The sequence below is a fragment of the Haliotis rufescens genome, unplaced genomic scaffold, assembly GCF_023055435.1.
Source record: "Haliotis rufescens isolate VD_foot unplaced genomic scaffold, xgHalRufe1.0.p SCAF_19, whole genome shotgun sequence".
NCBI lineage: Eukaryota > Metazoa > Mollusca > Gastropoda > Lepetellida > Haliotidae > Haliotis > Haliotis rufescens.
Window position 1 is genome coordinate 19,682,762 of NW_025963879.1, and position 18,890 is coordinate 19,701,651.

The following is an 18,890-nucleotide window of genomic DNA, read 5'->3' on the forward strand; positions in this document are numbered from 1 at the left end:
AAAATGTGTGCATTTAAAAAATATTCCAGTGTATAGGAATTTATGTATTTCGATTTAATTTTAGATGGGAATAAAGTAATAGGTAGTTGTACTAATTCAACGAATTTACGAAAACTTCCGGTTTCAACATATCGTACTCAGGAAGGACGACATTTTGATATCGACGTTTGTGTTTTGCTTTAGGTAAGTCGGTTGTATTTGTTGTTTTCTACATGACCTTTCTCTCTATGTGTATGCTTTTTCTCTACCTCCATGCACAGCATGATATAATGGTAGTCTGAGATATATTTTGAGGTCGTTGACGTAAAATGTTATCGGGAATGTTCCCGATGTTTTCCTGTTCCGTCCAGACGGGTCAGCGTAATTACCGAACGGTGTTGTCTCTGAGATAATTACTGTTTGGGAACTATATCCCTATATATCTACCGTTTTGTGACGGGTGCGGGCTAAAACGGCACCTCAGCAAAACGTCACCGATTTCTCTGGCGAAAACGACACCGCATTATTTTATTATTATTAGTACCTCGAAGTCCAATGTCCTCGGCTCTTTGGGGCGCAACAGTTCCCGGGTTCAGTTTGCCATGCGAATGAGGGTTGAGTGGTTTTGGCGTCCACCACCCTGGTCAGGGTCGACGAGTCTCTGTTGAGCATCTTCAATGATACTGGCGTCCGATTTGTAGATGTTTTCAACAGCTTGTTCCTTTCCCCAAAACATAATACGTTCAATTACTGTACTGTAACCATAAACTATTTAACATGTTATTGACAGCTTATTGTAAGTTACCGAGAACAATTACACCAACTCAACTCGGACTTGAATTGCTGTCAACACTGTCCTGGTACCTGGTTTGGTACTCTCATTTTTCTGCATCTTCTGATTGGAAACTGACATCAAAGTTACCGCTCACCTCTTCAATGATGGGATCTACGCATCTCAAACAGCAGAAAGGGAAGTCTTCTTCTGTCGGGCAAATTTCTCTTTTTTACGGGCCACAGAAAGTCTGGTTCCACATACACGATGGGTCCACTGGTCACAGTTATTACATGATACAGCATGTTGATTTTTTCTGACATTCTTCTCGCATGCAACACATCGAAAGGCAATTATGAATAATTGTGATCCGACAGCACCATGTTTGGCCTTTTAAATACAGTTTCAGCTTAATCAATTGAGTAAAAGTACTTAAAACTTCAAAGCGTATCGTGTTTTCACAATAAGTTAACTGCGCCTACCAATCAGAGTCAGCGAGTAAATTGGAGAAGGGGTCTAATTTCTGAATTGCTTTATGTAAAAAAATAAGGTGACGTTTTTCGCCAGGCAATAGTAGCCGTTTTCGCTTGAGTCAAGGTGCCGTTTTCGCACGGTGATGTTTTGCTGAGGTGCTGTTTTCGCTATAACCCTTTTGTGACTGATGCATATTTTATCTCAATATAACTCCGTATATTCAATCAAGCTGTTGCTCCAGAGAATTAATGAAGCACATTTGGCTCCCACATTTGTACTCAAACCATATATACGTAGGTAACTAATGCAGTTTAATAGGCAGATTATACACGGCTGGCGAAAGAGGGGCTCGCTCAACGAATATATGATATATGGTAATGTCAATGAACACCATTACAATACACTAGCAGTGTGGCCATTATCATCATGATCACAGTTGAATCAGTAAGCATGGTAAGCACATACCTGGTTCAATGAGTTTATTCATTACAGGATTGATTGATATCTCTGCTTCAAGTGCTTGCAAACAATTTCACATCCATCATTCCATCTGAAGCCATAGAAATAACTTGGTTTGTTGTCAGTGTCACTCATCCTTTTACGATTACCATGCTAAAATATGTGTGATTGCTTGGGAATAGTGCACTGAACAAGGCACACTTTTTCAGATTTCAAGTTCTGAAGCATGGGGATGGAATCAGTCTCATATGCAATTGAAATTTTTTGATGGCAAGTTACTATACCTGTTTAGTCTCACTATGGCTCCTTTCTTTATTATTGAAAGGAAAGCCCATTATTCCATTAAATTCTTCCATGTTAATATAATCTGAAATACATTTTGACTACATTTCTCAAAAGTTCCCATGTAGAACCCAAACATGATTTTATTTTTTTTAAACAATATCAACTAGAACTAATCTTAAAAATCTCTCGATATGATAATGTTGCAAATGCTCAATCATAACTTAAAACCCAGTTTTGTAACCTGTATAAAATTTGCTGATTGGCTAAAGCCAATGACAAAGAATGAACATTATACTACTCTATGCATGGAAAATTCTTTGCTATTTCACTATGTTATTGTGACATGTGCAGAAAGTAGGTTTGCTGTCAATGGTAGAACAATGGCGACAAATGTATTTTCAATATTTCATGTCTCATCTGGCTCTAGTAATGAAACTACAGAAGAATGATCATGCTCTGGTGGGACTTTAGAGAAAGAGACATGTTTAGAATCTTCTAGAAAAGCTAATGATTGACAAATACTCTAAAACGTGAAATTAATTCGTCTCCAAAAGAATGCGAGCGCTCGCCCCTAGCCAAAAATGCGACTTAATATGAATGCGCCACCCCGTCCTCTCCATCTTCCCGAGGCAAGAGAGTTAACTGACTATAAAAGTCCAGTTTCCACCCTTGCCGAACTAGGCTGGTATTATGGAGTTAGATTTTGGCTCGGCTAACGAGTCTATGCATAGTCCAATCAAAATTGCACACCGAAATCAAAATCCGGTTCGTAAAGTGTCATGTAGATTTCGGTCGACTGCAGGATTTGCAAAGCATGTGCACCGCTAGCTCATTGTCAACAGATATTTTCAAAATCTTTTCATGTTTTTAATCAAGGTGCTCACGTGATTTGATGCACTTCGCGATGTAAGACTCGTTTTAATACAATATAGATCTTGATCATCGATCAGATCGTCTTGACAGGACGCCACCGTTTTGTTTGAAAAAAAGGCAAGTGATGCGAGAGGTGGAATCTGATTGGTCCACAGGAGAGGCATAGAAGGGACATAGCTCGTAATAGCCACTGGTGGCGCTACGATCAAGCCCAGGAATTCCAGTCTAGTTCGGCAAGGGTGGAAACTGGACTTTTAAAGTTAGTTTAACTCCCTTGCCTCGGGAAGATGCCTCCTCTCAAGCATCAGTGGATTTATATCTTTACAAAATGTCCTCTGTCAGGTTTACAGGAGAATCCTCACCTTAATCCAACCTAAGTCCCTACATTAATCCAATCACACACCAAATAGCACCGCTTATTAGCGCTGAGTAGAGTACTTCCACTAAAACAATGCATGCGCGCTGGCTGCTCTCGGCCTTTGATGCAGTCGTAAAGAAGAAAGACACCGTGTTGCATGGCGTCTGTCTGGACTGGCAGGTGTGATCAGTGATGACATAAGTGAGTAGAACACTTGTCTTGACCCCAGCAGTGACAATTCACAAGATGTAATTAGTGTTTGAATGACATTGTTTATATACTTGTAACAAGTGCTGCTCAATAAACAGTGATGTGGAATACATAGTTGTTTGTTTTCAGCGTTTGTCTAAGTTGGTATTTCTGCTATCCAGAATGTCTTATTGTTGATATAAATGCAATGTTTAATAATGCGAGCAAAGACCACTCGCATTTTTCGCATTTAATTCACGCTCGCATTAATATCAAGATTTACAGTATATTGAATCCAGCATGAGTATGAGTGCTGAATCTGTTTGTTCCTACCAAAGCTTCATCTGCTTGCGCCAATGGATGCGGTTACAACAAAAATAAGAAAAAGTGAGCAAAACGGTTGACTATGCCTGTGCAACATGTATTTTGGGAAGTCTGTCTGAAAGATTTTAGTTGGCTTCTATTTTACAAAAGTATGAAAGTTATTACTTGTGTTTTTTGTGCCACAAATCTAGAATTTGCCGGAACAACAGATTTCGTGAAGGGCAATTGAAATTTTGAACATGAAACAATTATCATTCACAAAGTGCCAGGCACAGACACTGTAGAGACAAAACGTTACTCCAAAAGGTGCCTCAAGTGCTTTTGAGACTCTGATGATGTATTAGCTATTTAGTCATGGTATTCAATCGAGTCAAGATAGCAGTTTAGTCTCATTGAACAACATGTCTTCAGCAGTTAAATCTTAATGAAATATTTTTTGTCGAGTCAGGTTATTTTCATTTTAAGTACCGTATTTGACGTAATAAGCGCCCCGCTCTAATAAGCGCCCACGGCGTTATTTGCTAATATATTGGCAATTGAACAATCCCAAATAGCACCCCTTCCGATTGTTCAATGTACACAAGCCTTATTTATTCGCGTATAATACGCACTCATGTGTTATATGCACCCTTAATTATGTGCAATTAAATTCTGGAAAAATATGTCTGTCGTATATAAACATTTCAGGCTGTAAGCATAAACCACAAAATTTATCCTTTAACTCTGTTTTTTTCACCAAAATAATATTCTAATAAGAGCCCCCTATTTCTAATTTTGAGAGCGCCCTGGGCGCTTATTACGTCGAATACGGTATAAGTGAAAAATGTTTTGGGAGTCCATGGATTCAAATATCACAAGGGAATAACCCCCTTAATTTTGAACACTGGGTAATGGACAGTGCAAGTTGTCATAGTTCGGTATGGATCTATGCTGAGTAATGAGAGCTATATTGTGACACATAGCTCTCATTACACAGCATAGGTACATATTGGATAACAACATGAGAGCTATATTGTGAGACCCATGAAGATCCATCTGTCCTGCACTCCCAAAGGAGTTAGAACCTTGACCATAACATGCAAGCTGATATTATCCCCACCCTATAATAAACAGATACATTGTGTACATTTGTTTGTTATGAAGAGAATAATACCTTTAATATGATTTATCCTGGATCATAACATGGAAACGGTTCAGATCTTTATGTTACATTTGTATCTAGGGAAATACATGTTCATGCTGTCAGATTTGCCATCCACCCATTTTAAACCTTGACATTCATGATTAATATCAAACACTGGTAATTAATGACAGGGTAGAATAAAACTTGCTTCAGAACAGTGTCAGGGAAATGATAGATCTTCACTTCAATAAATGTGTGTGTTTTTTTTCTTCTTTTGTAGCAAAATGCCAGCCATCTTACTGGAGAGGATTCCTCTGCCCAGCCTGCAGACGTACACAGCTTTCAGTACAGTTCTGCTGACATGTGCCCTCTTCTACACACATCAGACAGTCACCTCCACTCCATTCGAAAGTCTGGAACAGGAGGTTGATGCTCCGATCAAGACAGAGGTCCCAGTAACGGAGAACCTAAGTGAAGATGACCCCGAGATCATGATATCTGACCCGTGGAACACCACACTACCCTACGACTCCTACGAGTGGAATTTCCTGTTTGTCATGACAACTCAGGCATGGTGTGTTTGGGTGAGTTAGTAGAGGCTTTGGACTGATTTTGACAAATACTTTACCGGCAAGGGTATGTTTATTATTTTGTAAAACTTCTTATTGCTGTAAGCTGATAGGGTGAAACTATACAGCAAGGCCACGATACGATACGTATCACATACCACAGGTCATGATACGATTCATATCACGATACCCCTATTTACATCAAATCGGGTAGACACTTCTTGCCTTTAAATATTTCAGAGCAGGTCCAAAAGGAAAAGCTAGCTGAAGACATTTTTTTGAAGCTGCTGTTTCAGTACAACATATTTGGCAATATTTGACTGACAAAGACGCTGGTGGTCATTAAGTGAGGAGTAAAGAATTTATTTTAGCCAGTGTATCGTCTTGTATCGATACAGAAAACAATGTATCATGTATCGTATCGTCTGAAAACTCACCCAAATAAGCTCATACATAAATTTGTTTGTGATACCCCGAGATTGTAACTTATATATAACATTAAAAAGTGGTAAAAACTCACAATTTATTCAACAAAGGTGATATTACGCTATGCACTTGCTGTGTTCAATATTATGAGAATAACTAACAAGTAATAGGAAATTAGGGGGCATGAGTGGCCCAGTCGTCTAAGGCCCTGCGATTCGCTGTGCAGAGTTGCGTCCCTTGGGCACGCCAGAAACCTATGATTGTGGATTCGAATCCCTGTTCGCCCTACTTATGTTTCTAGGTTTGTCAACACCATACCCATGCCCGTGGGTTTCACCGGAGTGGTAAACGTCTGAGACCTGCGTCACTTCGAGCTTTTCTCCCACATTAACCTGACACTCCGTGATATAACTGGAATACTGTTAAAAGTGGCGTTAAACCCAACTCGCTCACTCACCATAACCAAATTTAGAGCGAACATCTCTAGAATGTATTCCTAACCACCTTGCAAGCTTCTAGCCACTGTAAACCAAAGGAAATGTGTCCCTACGCAACAGTGAAAAAGTTTGACTGGGTTCCTGTCTACCTAAACTGGCGCTGAAAGCACCGAGCTCATGGCGGGAACCAACAGTTTGATGAAAACCTATGATGAAGATGATATTCCTAGTTGCATGTTTGTTACAGACACTGGTAAATACAGCCTATTGCTGCCTGATCCTCCTGGGCAAGCTGATACAGCGCATGGTGTTTGGAGAGCTCCGAGTCAGTGAACAACAGGTAACCGGTTGATGCTTGCAGTGCTTGTCATGTGTTAGTGATAGATCTGTAAACATTCATCAAGTTTTACACACATACTATCTTTTATACCATATACATCAAGAACTAGATAACATTAATTAATTCTGTATTGTTCAACAGCCTACTAACATCAACCGTCAAAAAAGGGGTTAAGCTAGTGTTCAAGATGGTTCCATGATACTGTCTCAAGGTGGTGAAATGGGGTTTAACGTCACATCCAAGATTATTGCACTTATATAGCGACGTGCATGCGTGGCTGCTGGTACTAGTCCAGACTGATGCCGATTTATAGTGCTAGCTCACTGAGATACCATCCTGCAGTCTAACATGAATACCCCACTCAGACACAGTATACTACTCCGAGCAAACCAGTCCTTGTTTTAGCCCCTTAATGCCGAGCACCAGACAGGGTAACAACAAGTACCATCATTTAATGTCTTTTGGTATGACATGGCGGGGGATTGAACCCCGGACATTCCGCTCTCTGAGCGGACAATCTACCATTAGACCACGGAGGCAGCACTGTCTCAATGATACCCATGGTGTAGTACAAATACTGTGAGACTTTTAAACAAATTAAAAAATGTCTATTACTTTTTCAAAGAAAAGGTGACTTATTATGCTTATGACAGTTTGATGATTCTTATGCTTCATGATTAGTTCTGCCATTTTAGAAAATATATATTATTTTTTTTGTAATATTTTTTTTAGTCAGGGTTCAGAATACATTGTACACGTTATAATGCATATTAATACATTAACTGTTTGCACATCATTTGTAATGTGATGATTCATATTACCAGTGATAATAAATGATTTACTGCATAATATATATGTAGCACATGATGGAATCCCTTCTTTTCATCATAAAAACACAACAGCCATTCACACTTCTCATACAGACACCATTTACACGCTCTCACACAGGGACGCCTGAAGCACTCTCATACACACACACATATATTATTTTCTCATTTTAGAAAATATTTATGACTAGCTTTGTGTGTTTGAAAAAGGCACTTATCTATTGTTTGCCTTTTTATTATGCTCAGCACCTGAAGGACAAGTTCTGGAACTTTGTGTTCTACAAGTTCATCTTCATCTTTGGTGTGATGAATGTTCAGACTATGGAGGAGGTGGTGCTGTGGGTTGCCTGGTTCTCCGTCCTTGGCTTCTTCCACCTCCTCACACAGCTCTGCAAGGACAGGTTTGAATATGTGAGTACATACTAGGGTCACTGTGGTTGTACTAGGTGAACAATATTGCGTCTAATGCATACAAATGGGAAATGAACATGAATATTTTTCATCATAAATTTATCCAAATTTCATGTTATTATGGCTACAAAGAAACTCAAAGTACAGAGTGTCAGTGATTGATTTTCTAAAACTTAACAATGAAATCACCATCATGGTGATGCATGTATAATGCAGTCTTCCTGGTGTCATGTACAATTGTAACATGTGACTATTGTTTGCAGTTGTCCTTCTCCCCGACCACAGCCCGGTACTCCCACGTGAAGCTCCTCAGTCTGCTGTGGGTGATCCTGGTGTCGTGTGGAGGCCTGCTGCTTGTGTGTGTCTATGTGGGACTTCAAGTCGGCCTCACTATACTGGCCTTCATGGCAGCGGAGGTAAGTGGGGTGCCATGTCAGGTTCCGGGGTATGAAGGCTGAGCCACGTCATCCACGTTCATTTTCTAAATTGTGAGAACTAAGTCGAAAACGAGTCAATGTGGTTCGGAATTTATTTACAATGATAGTACTCAAATACCAAATAGTAGTTCTCACATAAAATGGATGTTTTAAACTGTGCATTATAAGACATTTTGAGGCTTTCAGATAAATCACTGTGCCAAACATAGTTTATGTATGGCTGAATGGTTTGTCCTGTGTTATTTCATGAAATGTTTTGTTCTTTCCAGTGTTTACTGCTTGGAATCAGGGCTCTGTATGTTGTCGTGAGGTGAGTATACTATAGCAGATCTCAACTGTCGCTCAGATGTCTGTCGCAAATTCGAATTCTGTAAAAATATCAATGCAGGGAAATTTGAGTGTTGTAAATTATTTTGTCCATACAGTCTTCCAAACCCCTGTAAACAAGGAATTCCTAGTTGACATGTAAGGTGGGGAGTGGGCACTGATGCCATGTGATTGTGTGTCAGGTACATCATCCACCTGTGGGACATGAGCAAGGAGGGTGTGTGGGAGAACCGATCCATGTACGTGTACTATGCCGAGCTCATCTTTGAATTGGCCGCCCTCTCCATCGACTTCTGTCATCACTTACACATGCTGGTGAGTGTGGCTTGTTTGTCTGTGTTCTTCTCTCCCCTTAGTGGGTGGCCCAGGGGTCAAGGTCGCTATGCAGAATTGCTTCCACGCCAGGATCCACTGATTGTGGGTTCAAATCCAAGGTTCATCCTGATTATGATTCTTGGTCTGTTTATCATACAAATGCTTCTGGGTTGATGACCTGCTTCTTGGAACCTTCCACATTAGGTGATATGCAACATTGTACCGAAATACTGTTTAAAATAGTGTTAGACACAACTCATCACTCTTCTGAAATAACTGACAGTAAATGTTCCAAGCTTGTCCAGTACTGCATGGTATAGCAGCAATTCAATCTAAACAGCTGCCACCAGGAAACAGGAACTGTCAGCAGTGACCAGACTGGTATAGGGTGACAGTACCTTGATAGTTGGACAAGTGAGTGAATGTTATTTTACTACATCACAACAGCCAATGAATGTTAAAATCTACAGCAGGAAAATCAGGGGCCAGCTGCATTAACAACAGCTTAAGATGTCGTGGTACTAAAACATCCCCATGGGGTGATTGATACTCACAAGAAGGGAATGAGTGTTGATGTATGCCACAATTAGCAATACGCAGGCTACTATGATGGCATACTGTTGCTATATGGACTGGACAAACCCAGTGGCTGACAGCATGAGCACCATTCCACTCCATTTGCCTGCTATGACATATTGGCAGTCAGGTCACACATTGTATAAGACTGATCCTCATTTTCTTGCCATGGGGACCGGGGTCAAGGTCTCCAGCACTTTATTGCTTGCCGCAAGAGGTGACTATATTGGATTGAATGGTGACTTGTTTTCGACATCATACTGCAGGTTGACGGAAATTGCTCATAAATTAAGTCACTGGTTTGTCTCATAGGCAGATAAAACTGGACTACTGCAGACTGCATAGTTTGAGTGTAGTAGGCCTGATAGCAATGTTTGATTGTCATGTGATTGTCATGTGATTGTCATGTGATGTGTTTGTGTGGCCAGCTGTGGGGCAACATCTTCCTGAGCATGGCGAGTCTGGTGATCTGCATGCAACTCCGCTACCTGTTCTACGAGTTCCAGAGACGGGTCAAGAGACACAAGAACTACCTGCGGGTGGTCAAGAACATGGAGGCCAGGTGAGTAGACAGTTGCTGGAATAGACATTCCTTAAACAGATGGAGCACATCAGATTTTGATGCAGACAAGGTTAAATACACCCACAGATTTATGAGGATTCAGAAGTGCTAAGGCAGGTGTCTGACTGAACTGTTCTGTGTGTTAGATTCCCTAGGGCAGGTGTCTCTCTGAACTGTTGTGTGTGATAGATTCCCTAGGGCAGGTGTGTCTCTGAACTGTTGTGTGTGATAGATTCCCTAGGGCAGGTGTCTCTCTGAACTGTGGTGTGTGATAGATTCCCTAGGGCAGGTGTCTCTCTGAACTGTTGTGTGGGATAGATTCACTAGGGCAGGTGTCTCTCTGAACTGTTGTGTGGGATAGATTCACTAGGGCAGGTGTCTCTCTGAACTGTTGTGTGTGATAGATTCCCTAGGGCAGGTGTCTCTCTGAACTGTTGTGTGTGATAGATTCCCTAGGGCAGGTGTCTCTCTGAACTGTTGTGTGTGATAGATTCCCTAGGGCAGGTGTCTCTCTGAACTGTTGTGTGGGATAGATTCACTAGGGCAGGTGTCTCTCTGAACTGTTGTGTGGGATAGATTCACTAGGGCAGGTGTCTCTCTGAACTGTTGTGTGTGATAGATTCCCTAGGGCAGGTGTCTCTCTGAACTGTGGTGTGTGATAGATTCCCTAGGGCAGGTGTCTCTCTGAACTGTTGTGTGGGATAGATTCACTAGGGCAGGTGTCTCTCTGAACTGTTGTGTGGGATAGATTCACTAGGGCAGGTGTCTCTCTGAACTGTTGTGTGTGATAGATTCCCTAGGGCAGGTGTCTCTCTGAACTGTTGTGTGTGATAGATTCCCTAGGGCAGGTGTCTCTCTGAACTGTTGTGTGTGATAGATTCCCTAGGGCAGGTGTCTCTCTGAACTGTTGTGTGGGATAGATTCACTAGGGCAGGTGTCTCTCTAAACTGTTGTGTGGGATAGATTCACTAGGGCAGGTGTCTCTCTGAACTGTTGTGTGTGATAGATTCCCTAGGGCAGGTGTCTCTCTGAACTGTTGTGTGTGATAGATTCCCTAGGGCAGATATCTGACTGAACTGATCTGAATATCAGATTACCTAGGGCAGATGTCTGACTGAACTGTTCTGTGTGTTAGATTCCCCATGGCAACACAGGAAGACCTGGAGCAGAACAACGACGACTGCGCCATCTGCTGGGAGAGGATGGAGTCCGCCAGGAAGCTGCCCTGCTGCCACCTGTTCCACAAGTAAGACACGAAGGGGGCTGATTTGTGGGGATATTTTACTCTTGCAATACACAATACCCGGGGTACAATAGGTCTTTATCAACACATGCTTGCCATAAATGGCAACTATGCTTGTCGTACGAGGCAACTAACAGGATCGGGTGGTCAGACTCGCTGACTTGGCTGATGCATGTGATCATATCCCAATTGAGTGGATCGATGCTCATGACATCAATCCCTGGATTGTCTGTTCCAGACTCTATTATTTACAGGCTGCTGTCATAAAGCTGGAATATTTGCTGAGTCCTGTTAAACAACAAACAAACAAACTTGAAAACACTCTTCTGATACCATTACACCTGTGGTAGAGCCTTTCCAATTGTGTTGCTATAGTATGTGAGTACTGTCATCTTCCAACAATGCGGGGGCACGGGTGGCCCAGTCATCTCAGGCGCCGCGATTCGCTGTGCAGAGATGCGTCCCTTGGGCACGCCAGAAACCTATGATTGTGGGTTCGAATCCCGGTTCGCCCTGATTATGTTTCTAGGTTTCTCAACACCATACCCGTGCTCGTGGCTTTCACCGAAGTGGTAAACGTCTGAGAACTGCATCACTTTGGGCTTACCTCCCACATTAAGCTGACACGCCGTGATATAACTGGAATACTGTCAAAAGCGGCGTTAAACCCGATTCACTCACTGACTCACTCACTTCCAACAATGCAGCCATGTGCGCCATGTTTTAGGTTCAGCAGAGGTTCAGGAATTTAGGGAGGTACCTCTGTTTATGGTCTGATTGTCCCCCGCCACGCGAAAGCGCGGAGCGGGTGATATAGTATTCACGACCGTCCGTACGTATGTCCGAACGTCCGTCCGTACGTCCCACCTGTTTGTTGCTGCGATATCTCAAGAACTAAACACTGGATTGTCTTCATATTTGGAACTATGGTGTATATACAGACACCGCAGACACCAGTTGGTTTTGGTGACCTTGACCCCATTTTCAAGGTCACAGCAGGCAAATCTGCTTTTGGAGTTGGAAAATGGTGTTGCCGCAATATCTCAAGAACTAATCGATGGATTGTCTTCATATTTGGTACTATGGTGTATATACAGGCGGGGGACATTTCGTCACTTTGTGACAAATACTTGTTTATGAACACATTCTGGAACATATCTATACTCACAAGGCGTATTTTGGACAGAAACAGATGTGCAACTGAGAGATCTATATATCAGTGAGATGTTAGTGATACAGCTGACAGATATCTATGATATCAGGGAGGTGTCCATGACAAAGCTGACAGATACCTGTTTAACAACTGACGAACATCCATGATATCAGAGAGGTATCCATGATACAGGTGAAATACAGGGATGTGATGATTATGCACTGTTCTGTTTACAGTTCCTGTTTACGATCATGGCTGGAGCAAGACACATCTTGTCCAACTTGTCGCATGCCACTGAGTGACGGTCAACGCGAGAGACAGAACGTGCCACAAGGGGGACCTGCTGAAACAGGGAATGCTGGGGCGCCACCAGCGCCACCTGCCAACGCGGCAACCACTAACCACTTCTTTCATTTCGATGGTAAGTTGGCCTGAATAAGGGAATGATGCACATGTTGAATGTCATAATGAAAGGACATGGTCAGATATAGCTTCTAGGTTGTTAGTTGGATAAGATAAAATTAGGAAACAAAAGTTGCTTTCTCCCAAAATGTATTTGTTATTCAGTCACTAGTTTGTGCCGAAAATATTTTCATCTCCTTACCCAAACTGTTCTATTGACAAGATTATTAATCTGGGCTAGGATGAACTAAACCTGCTAGATAGAGAGCACGTTTTGCATTTTCTGACTCTCACAATGCACTACATTATTTTGTTGTTACAGCATCTCGCTATGTGAGCTGGTTGCCGAGCTTCTCTGTGGAGGTGACTCACACTAACCTGTTGACAGGACAACAACAAGCACGGGTGTCCCCCACCTCCCAACTAGATAACATGGTGAGTGTTGACAGGACACCCACCCCCCAACTAGATAACATGGTGAGTGTTGCCAGGACACCCACCTCCCAACTAGATAACATGGTGAGTGTTGACAGGACACCCACCTCCCAACTAGATAACATGGTGAGTGTTGACAGGACACCCACCTCCCAACTAGATAACATGGTGAGTGTTGACAGGACACCCACCTCCCAACTAGATAACATGGTGAGTGTTGACAGGACAACCACCTCCCAACTAGATAACATGGTGAGTGTTGCCAGGACACCCACCTCCCAACTAGATAACATGGTGAGTGTTGACAGGACACCCACCTCCCAACTAGATAACATGGTGAGTGTTGACAGGACACCCACCTCCCAACTAGATAACATGGTGAGTGTTGACAGGACAACCACCTCCCAACTAGATAACATGGTGAGTGTTGCCAGGACACCCACCTCCCAACTAGATAACATGGTGAGTGTTGCCAGGACAACCACCTCCCAACTAGATAACATGGTGAGTGTTGCCAGGACACCCACCTCCCAACTACATATCATGGTGAGCAGTGAGTGTTGGTTTGTCTTGTCCAGATTATTTGCCATAGTATAACTGGAATAATGCTGACTGCAATAACAAGAAGAAGAAAAAAATGATAAAAAAGGTTTGACACTTTCTAAAGAAGTTGTAATGTTATCAATATCAAGCATTGTTTGACAATGGTTCTGTCCTTGTTTCAGGCCAGACAGGTGCAGGCAGTTTTTCCTAACATGCCGCTGGCTACCATTGTGGATGATCTGGGAGCTACTCGGTCTGTGAACCTGACAATAGACAACATTCTAGAGGGAAGACTTGTAGCGCCACCAGTGAGTATTGCCCTCTCATCCTTTCAGTGGGGGCACAGGTGGCCCAGTAGCTTCAGATGTTGCTTATACTGTGCTGATTTGCAGAGGAGCTGTTCATAGTTTGAATTCTCCCTGATCATGATCCTTGGGTTGGAAGCACTAAGCCAATTCTTGTGGGTATCACCAAAGTGGTGATGACCTTAGTCCCACTGGACCTCCCATGCAAAGTGACTATCGTGTCAGCACCATATGCATGCTTGTGGGTTTCACGATAGTGGTAAATGTCCATGACCTTTGTTGCATTGGACGTCCTTGACCTTTGTCGCATTGGACATCCTTGACCTTTCTCATATTGGACCTCCGTGACCTTTGTCGCATGTAAGATAATGTGCTGATAAATTGAAATATATTTCAAAGTGACATTATTACCCAGCTCTTTAGTTCTTTCTTTGAACAGCACCTCTGTTATACTATCAATGACTTGCGAAACACCTTCAGACTTGTAGCAATTGTAATGATTGTGCAAAACCTAGGAAAGATTATTACAAATATTTCCGAAAGTCCACCTTTATTGCTGAAGCATCTGAAAGCAAGTCCCTCTGTTGACGAGATCTGTGGCACATAACCCTGCTTGTTTTACAAAATATTCTTGGTGGTTATTCAGAAGCATTATTCATGTCTCACTGCCTTTTTCAGACACCAGTACTTGCCAACAGACCCAGTGTAGACAATGACACAGATGATGAACAGAATATGCAGGTATGAGCATAGTGTTTTCAGCTTGGTGGCCTGTTTGCTGTTTCAAGTGTTTGTACACATCCGAGAATTCATTGTTTGTGTGGTTACTATTTGGCAGATTTCACAATTCCCATAATGTAGTGTTTAGTATACAAATTTAATATTCTAAAACAAAAATAGGGAATATGAATATGAATATTGGATGTTCTGAGCAATAAATATGATTGTCCCCTTTCTTGTGTTTAATCGGTTGGAATATGGCAAGACTATCAGCACTTCAGTATGGAGCTTTAGTTCTCATTGTACACAACTCAACATTTGAGAGGGATGCAGGCTATTACATAGTGCCACTAGAGGACAGCACCTTGTGTACTTGAATTGTGTACTTACTTTTGTTAACTGTAAAAGAAGGTGAACATGATCCAGTTGCAAGGCAAATCCTTATCACATGTTGAGTAATAAAGACAGATTGGAGGTTGGTGTATTCATTTCATCATAAACAGTTAAACATTGCTTTTGGGTTTTGGTAGAGGTTTATCTCTCTCTTGCCTCATCCCACTGACGGGGGCACGGGTGGCCCAGTCGTCTAAGGCGCCGCGATTCGCTGTGCAGAGTTGCGTCCCTTGAAACCTATGCCAGGAACCTACGATTGTGGGTTCAAACCCCGGTTCCCCCGATTTTGTTTCTAGGTTTGTCAGCCCCAGCTTGTTGGTTTCACCGAAGTGGTAAACGTCTAAGACCTGCATCACTTTGGCCTTTCCTCCCACATTAAGCTGACACGCTGGATATAACTGTTATACTGTTAAAGGCAGCGTTAAACCCAACTCACTCACTCACTCACTCATCAAAAACAGTTAAACATTGCTTTTGGGTTTTTGTAAAGGTTTATGACCTGCATCACTTGGGGTCTTTCCTCCCACAATAGGTGACCGGCTGTGATATACTGAACTACAATCTGAAATGCTCTTAAACCAAGACCACCTGCTCCCTCACCTTTCAGATAGTCACAGCTGCAGCCCTCTTCTGTCAACATTTAGCTCTCTTAAAGTCTCTCTCTTGCCTCATCCCATTGACAGACTGATGAATGTAATTGCTTGGTTCTGGATTAAGTAATAGGAACACTTCACAAAGCATTTCCCTTCCCCGTTATAAAATCCGGTTCAATTTTTTTCAAGTATACTAAGAGGCAGTTTCAATTTAAAGGACATGTATCCTGCCACTAGAAAAACATTCGCATGAACATCTAAATGTTTTAGCTTCCATTGTATATTCCTGTCTGTGATAGTGTTTCTTATCATATTAAATATTATCCTGTATTTAGGTGAACACTTGACCTGCCTTTGCATGTGTTTGTGATGGTTGCCACCAGTGGGGCAGGATATTTTCACCTTTTTTCTAGAACATATGATATCACCATTTGATAGTGATTCTTAAACATGTGCTAATGATATAATCGGAATCATACCCTGCATTCATCATAGATTTGGAAAGGGGTTTGTTGATTTTATTTGATATGTCTGTCTTATCCTGTCAACATCTGTGCAGCTATGTGATGTCTTTCAGCAGATAGCAGTGCCATCTACAGTGTCTCGGACTGGGCTCATGGGCTTGAGGGCTGCATTGGGTGACACCCACCTGTCAGTGGGAGATAACACTGACAGTCAGCCAGGCCCCCTGTTGGCTCAGGCTGAGGCCATGGTCCTAAACTCAGGGGACTTTAGACACAGGTACGTCAGGGAGACGTGTTATCTGATGTGTGATGTATGTCTCAGTGAGGAGATGTATTGTATGATGTGTGTTTCAGTGAGGAGACATGTTAACTGATGTGTTTCAGTGAGGAGACATGTTTTCCCATGTATGATGCATGTTTCAGCGAGGAGACATATTATCAAATGTGTGTTCAGTGTGTGTATCCCATATGTGTTTTCCTATGTATGATGCATGTTTCAGTGATTGAACATTATATACCATGTGTGTTGCAGTGTGGATGTTATCTCATGTATTACTATGATGCATGTTTCAGTGAGGAGACATGTTATCCCCCATTTGACACATGTTTCAGTGAGAAGTTATCCCATATATGTTTCAATGAGCAGGCATGTACTCACATGTGTATTTCAGTTAGATGTTATCCCATGTATGTTTCAGTAAGATGTTATCCCATGTTTGATGAATGTTTCAGAGAGATGTTATCTCATGTGTGGTGTATGTTTCAGAGAGATGTTATCCTATGTTTGATGTATGTTTCAGGTGGAGATATGTTACATGTCATCACATGTATGTTTCAGTGAGATGTTATCCCATATTTGATGAATGTTTCAGAGAGATGTTATCCCATGTTTGATGTATGTTTCAGAGAGATGTTATCCCATGTTTGATGAATGTTTCAGAGAGATGTTATCCCATGTTTGATGAATGTTTCAGAGAGATGTTATCCCATGTTTGATGAATGTTTCAGAGAGATGGTATCCCATGTTTGATGAATGTTTCAGAGAGATGTTATCCCATGTTTGATGAATGTTTCAGAGAGATGTTATCCCATGTTTGATGTATTTTTCAGAGAGATGTTATCCTATGTTTGATGTATGTTTCAGTGAGGATGTTCCTTCACCCCTTGGAGGAAGGTTTTCGAAATCTGCATCTGAGAGAATGTCAATGTTAGAACACAGAAAGACATCCATGGTTGATCAAGCCAGAAGGTACAGTCTTCTTGCTCAGCTCAGAATGTTTTACAAACACATTATCAGAAAGGACATGAGTTTATCATTGCAAATCACTTTAGGCTTTTCTTCTACATTAAGCTGACATGCTGTGATATACCTAAAATACTGTTCAAGGAAGTGTTACACCTAACTCTCCCACTTACTTTAATCATTGCAACATGGGTGTCTAGTGTTAGGGACTTGAATATATTTTAAGGGAGGCCTGAATTTTGCCAGATGAAAGCATGGATTAATGTATCAAGGGTGGCCAAAGATGCTCCCGTCAGGTCAACATATTTTGGTGTTTGTTGTTAAGTCTATACCATGTATCTCTTTCTGATTGTATTACAGGAAATATCTTCAGAAGAACAAACATAATACAGAATCTGGTGATCTTTCATCATCGTCTCAATCTGATCAGTCGGATGACTCAAGGTCACAACAGCGCGAGGTGATATTTCAGGCAGCCCAGCGCAGACTGAACTCTATACACCACTCTCAGTACAGCTGATGGCTAGGGCTCCTTATCTGTATATACTTTGTGTACTAAGTACATTATTTGTAATTATTTGTAGCCTGGATATTACAGCATTTGTGATATTTCTTTTTGCTGTGGGTGCTGTCTATAATTAGACATGCCTTAAATTATGCGTTTGTTTTGATTGCAAGAAATATTAGGCATCCCACCTTACCTATATTCCAGACTTTTAAACCCCTTCTAATAAATGTGTAACTAACCCCAAAGGAATTTTTGGGTCATGGACATGTCAGTGCTAAGGCACATCTACCAGCTGATCAGAGTTGTGTCCCTTGGCTAAAAGGATCCACTGATTGTGGGATCAAGTCCGAGATTCAAACTGATTAGGATCCGTGGTCTGTCAGTATACTTGTAGTTTTCATCAAAGTGGTAAATGTCTTTATCATCCAAACCTAGGTTCCCCAAACAGACAATGTTTTGCAAAATTACATTTTAAAAAAAATGACATCACTTATCTTTGTGCCACTGGTGGGTTGTACTTGTTAACACAGAAGACACTGGTTGTTAGCTACTGTTTACAAACTGAGAAAGTATGAAGAATGATTTTGGATGATAAATAGAACTTTTATCGACTTGAGTTGGTATATTTTAGATCAAGACTCTTGGATGAGATTCTCTTTATGCTGTTCATATATTACAATATAAAGCTAACACATTGTGATATCCAGTAACTGAATACTTTTCAAAGTGGCGTTAAACCTGGCTTACTCAGGCCCTTCATTGAATTATGAAAAATATGATAAGCAATGAACACACAAATGCCAATTAGAAAGTGGTCAAATGTAA

General features: G+C 41.5%; 1 protein-coding gene across 2 annotated transcripts; it reads left to right on the top strand.

Annotated features, from left to right (window-relative positions):
• Positions 1-109: 109 nt before the first annotated feature.
• On the top strand, positions 110-18,537 carry LOC124112222 (E3 ubiquitin-protein ligase AMFR-like). 2 transcript variants are annotated; one of them, XM_048398970.1, is made up of 16 exons: positions 110-183; positions 5,117-5,420; positions 6,516-6,608; positions 7,682-7,846; positions 8,110-8,262; positions 8,553-8,593; positions 8,793-8,925; positions 9,930-10,063; positions 11,199-11,309; positions 12,696-12,880; positions 13,184-13,296; positions 14,022-14,147; positions 14,823-14,885; positions 16,428-16,591; positions 17,459-17,563; positions 17,918-18,537. In XM_048398970.1, the coding sequence occupies exons 2-16, from the start codon at positions 5,121-5,123 to the stop codon at positions 18,075-18,077; spliced, it is 2,046 nt and encodes a 681-aa protein (XP_048254927.1). In that variant the 5' UTR covers positions 110-183; positions 5,117-5,120; the 3' UTR covers positions 18,078-18,537. The 2 variants fall into 2 exon arrangements, with proteins under 2 accessions (XP_048254927.1, XP_048254928.1); XM_048398971.1 differs by having other exon boundaries at positions 16,431-16,591.
• The last annotated feature ends 353 nt before the right edge of the window (positions 18,538-18,890 follow it).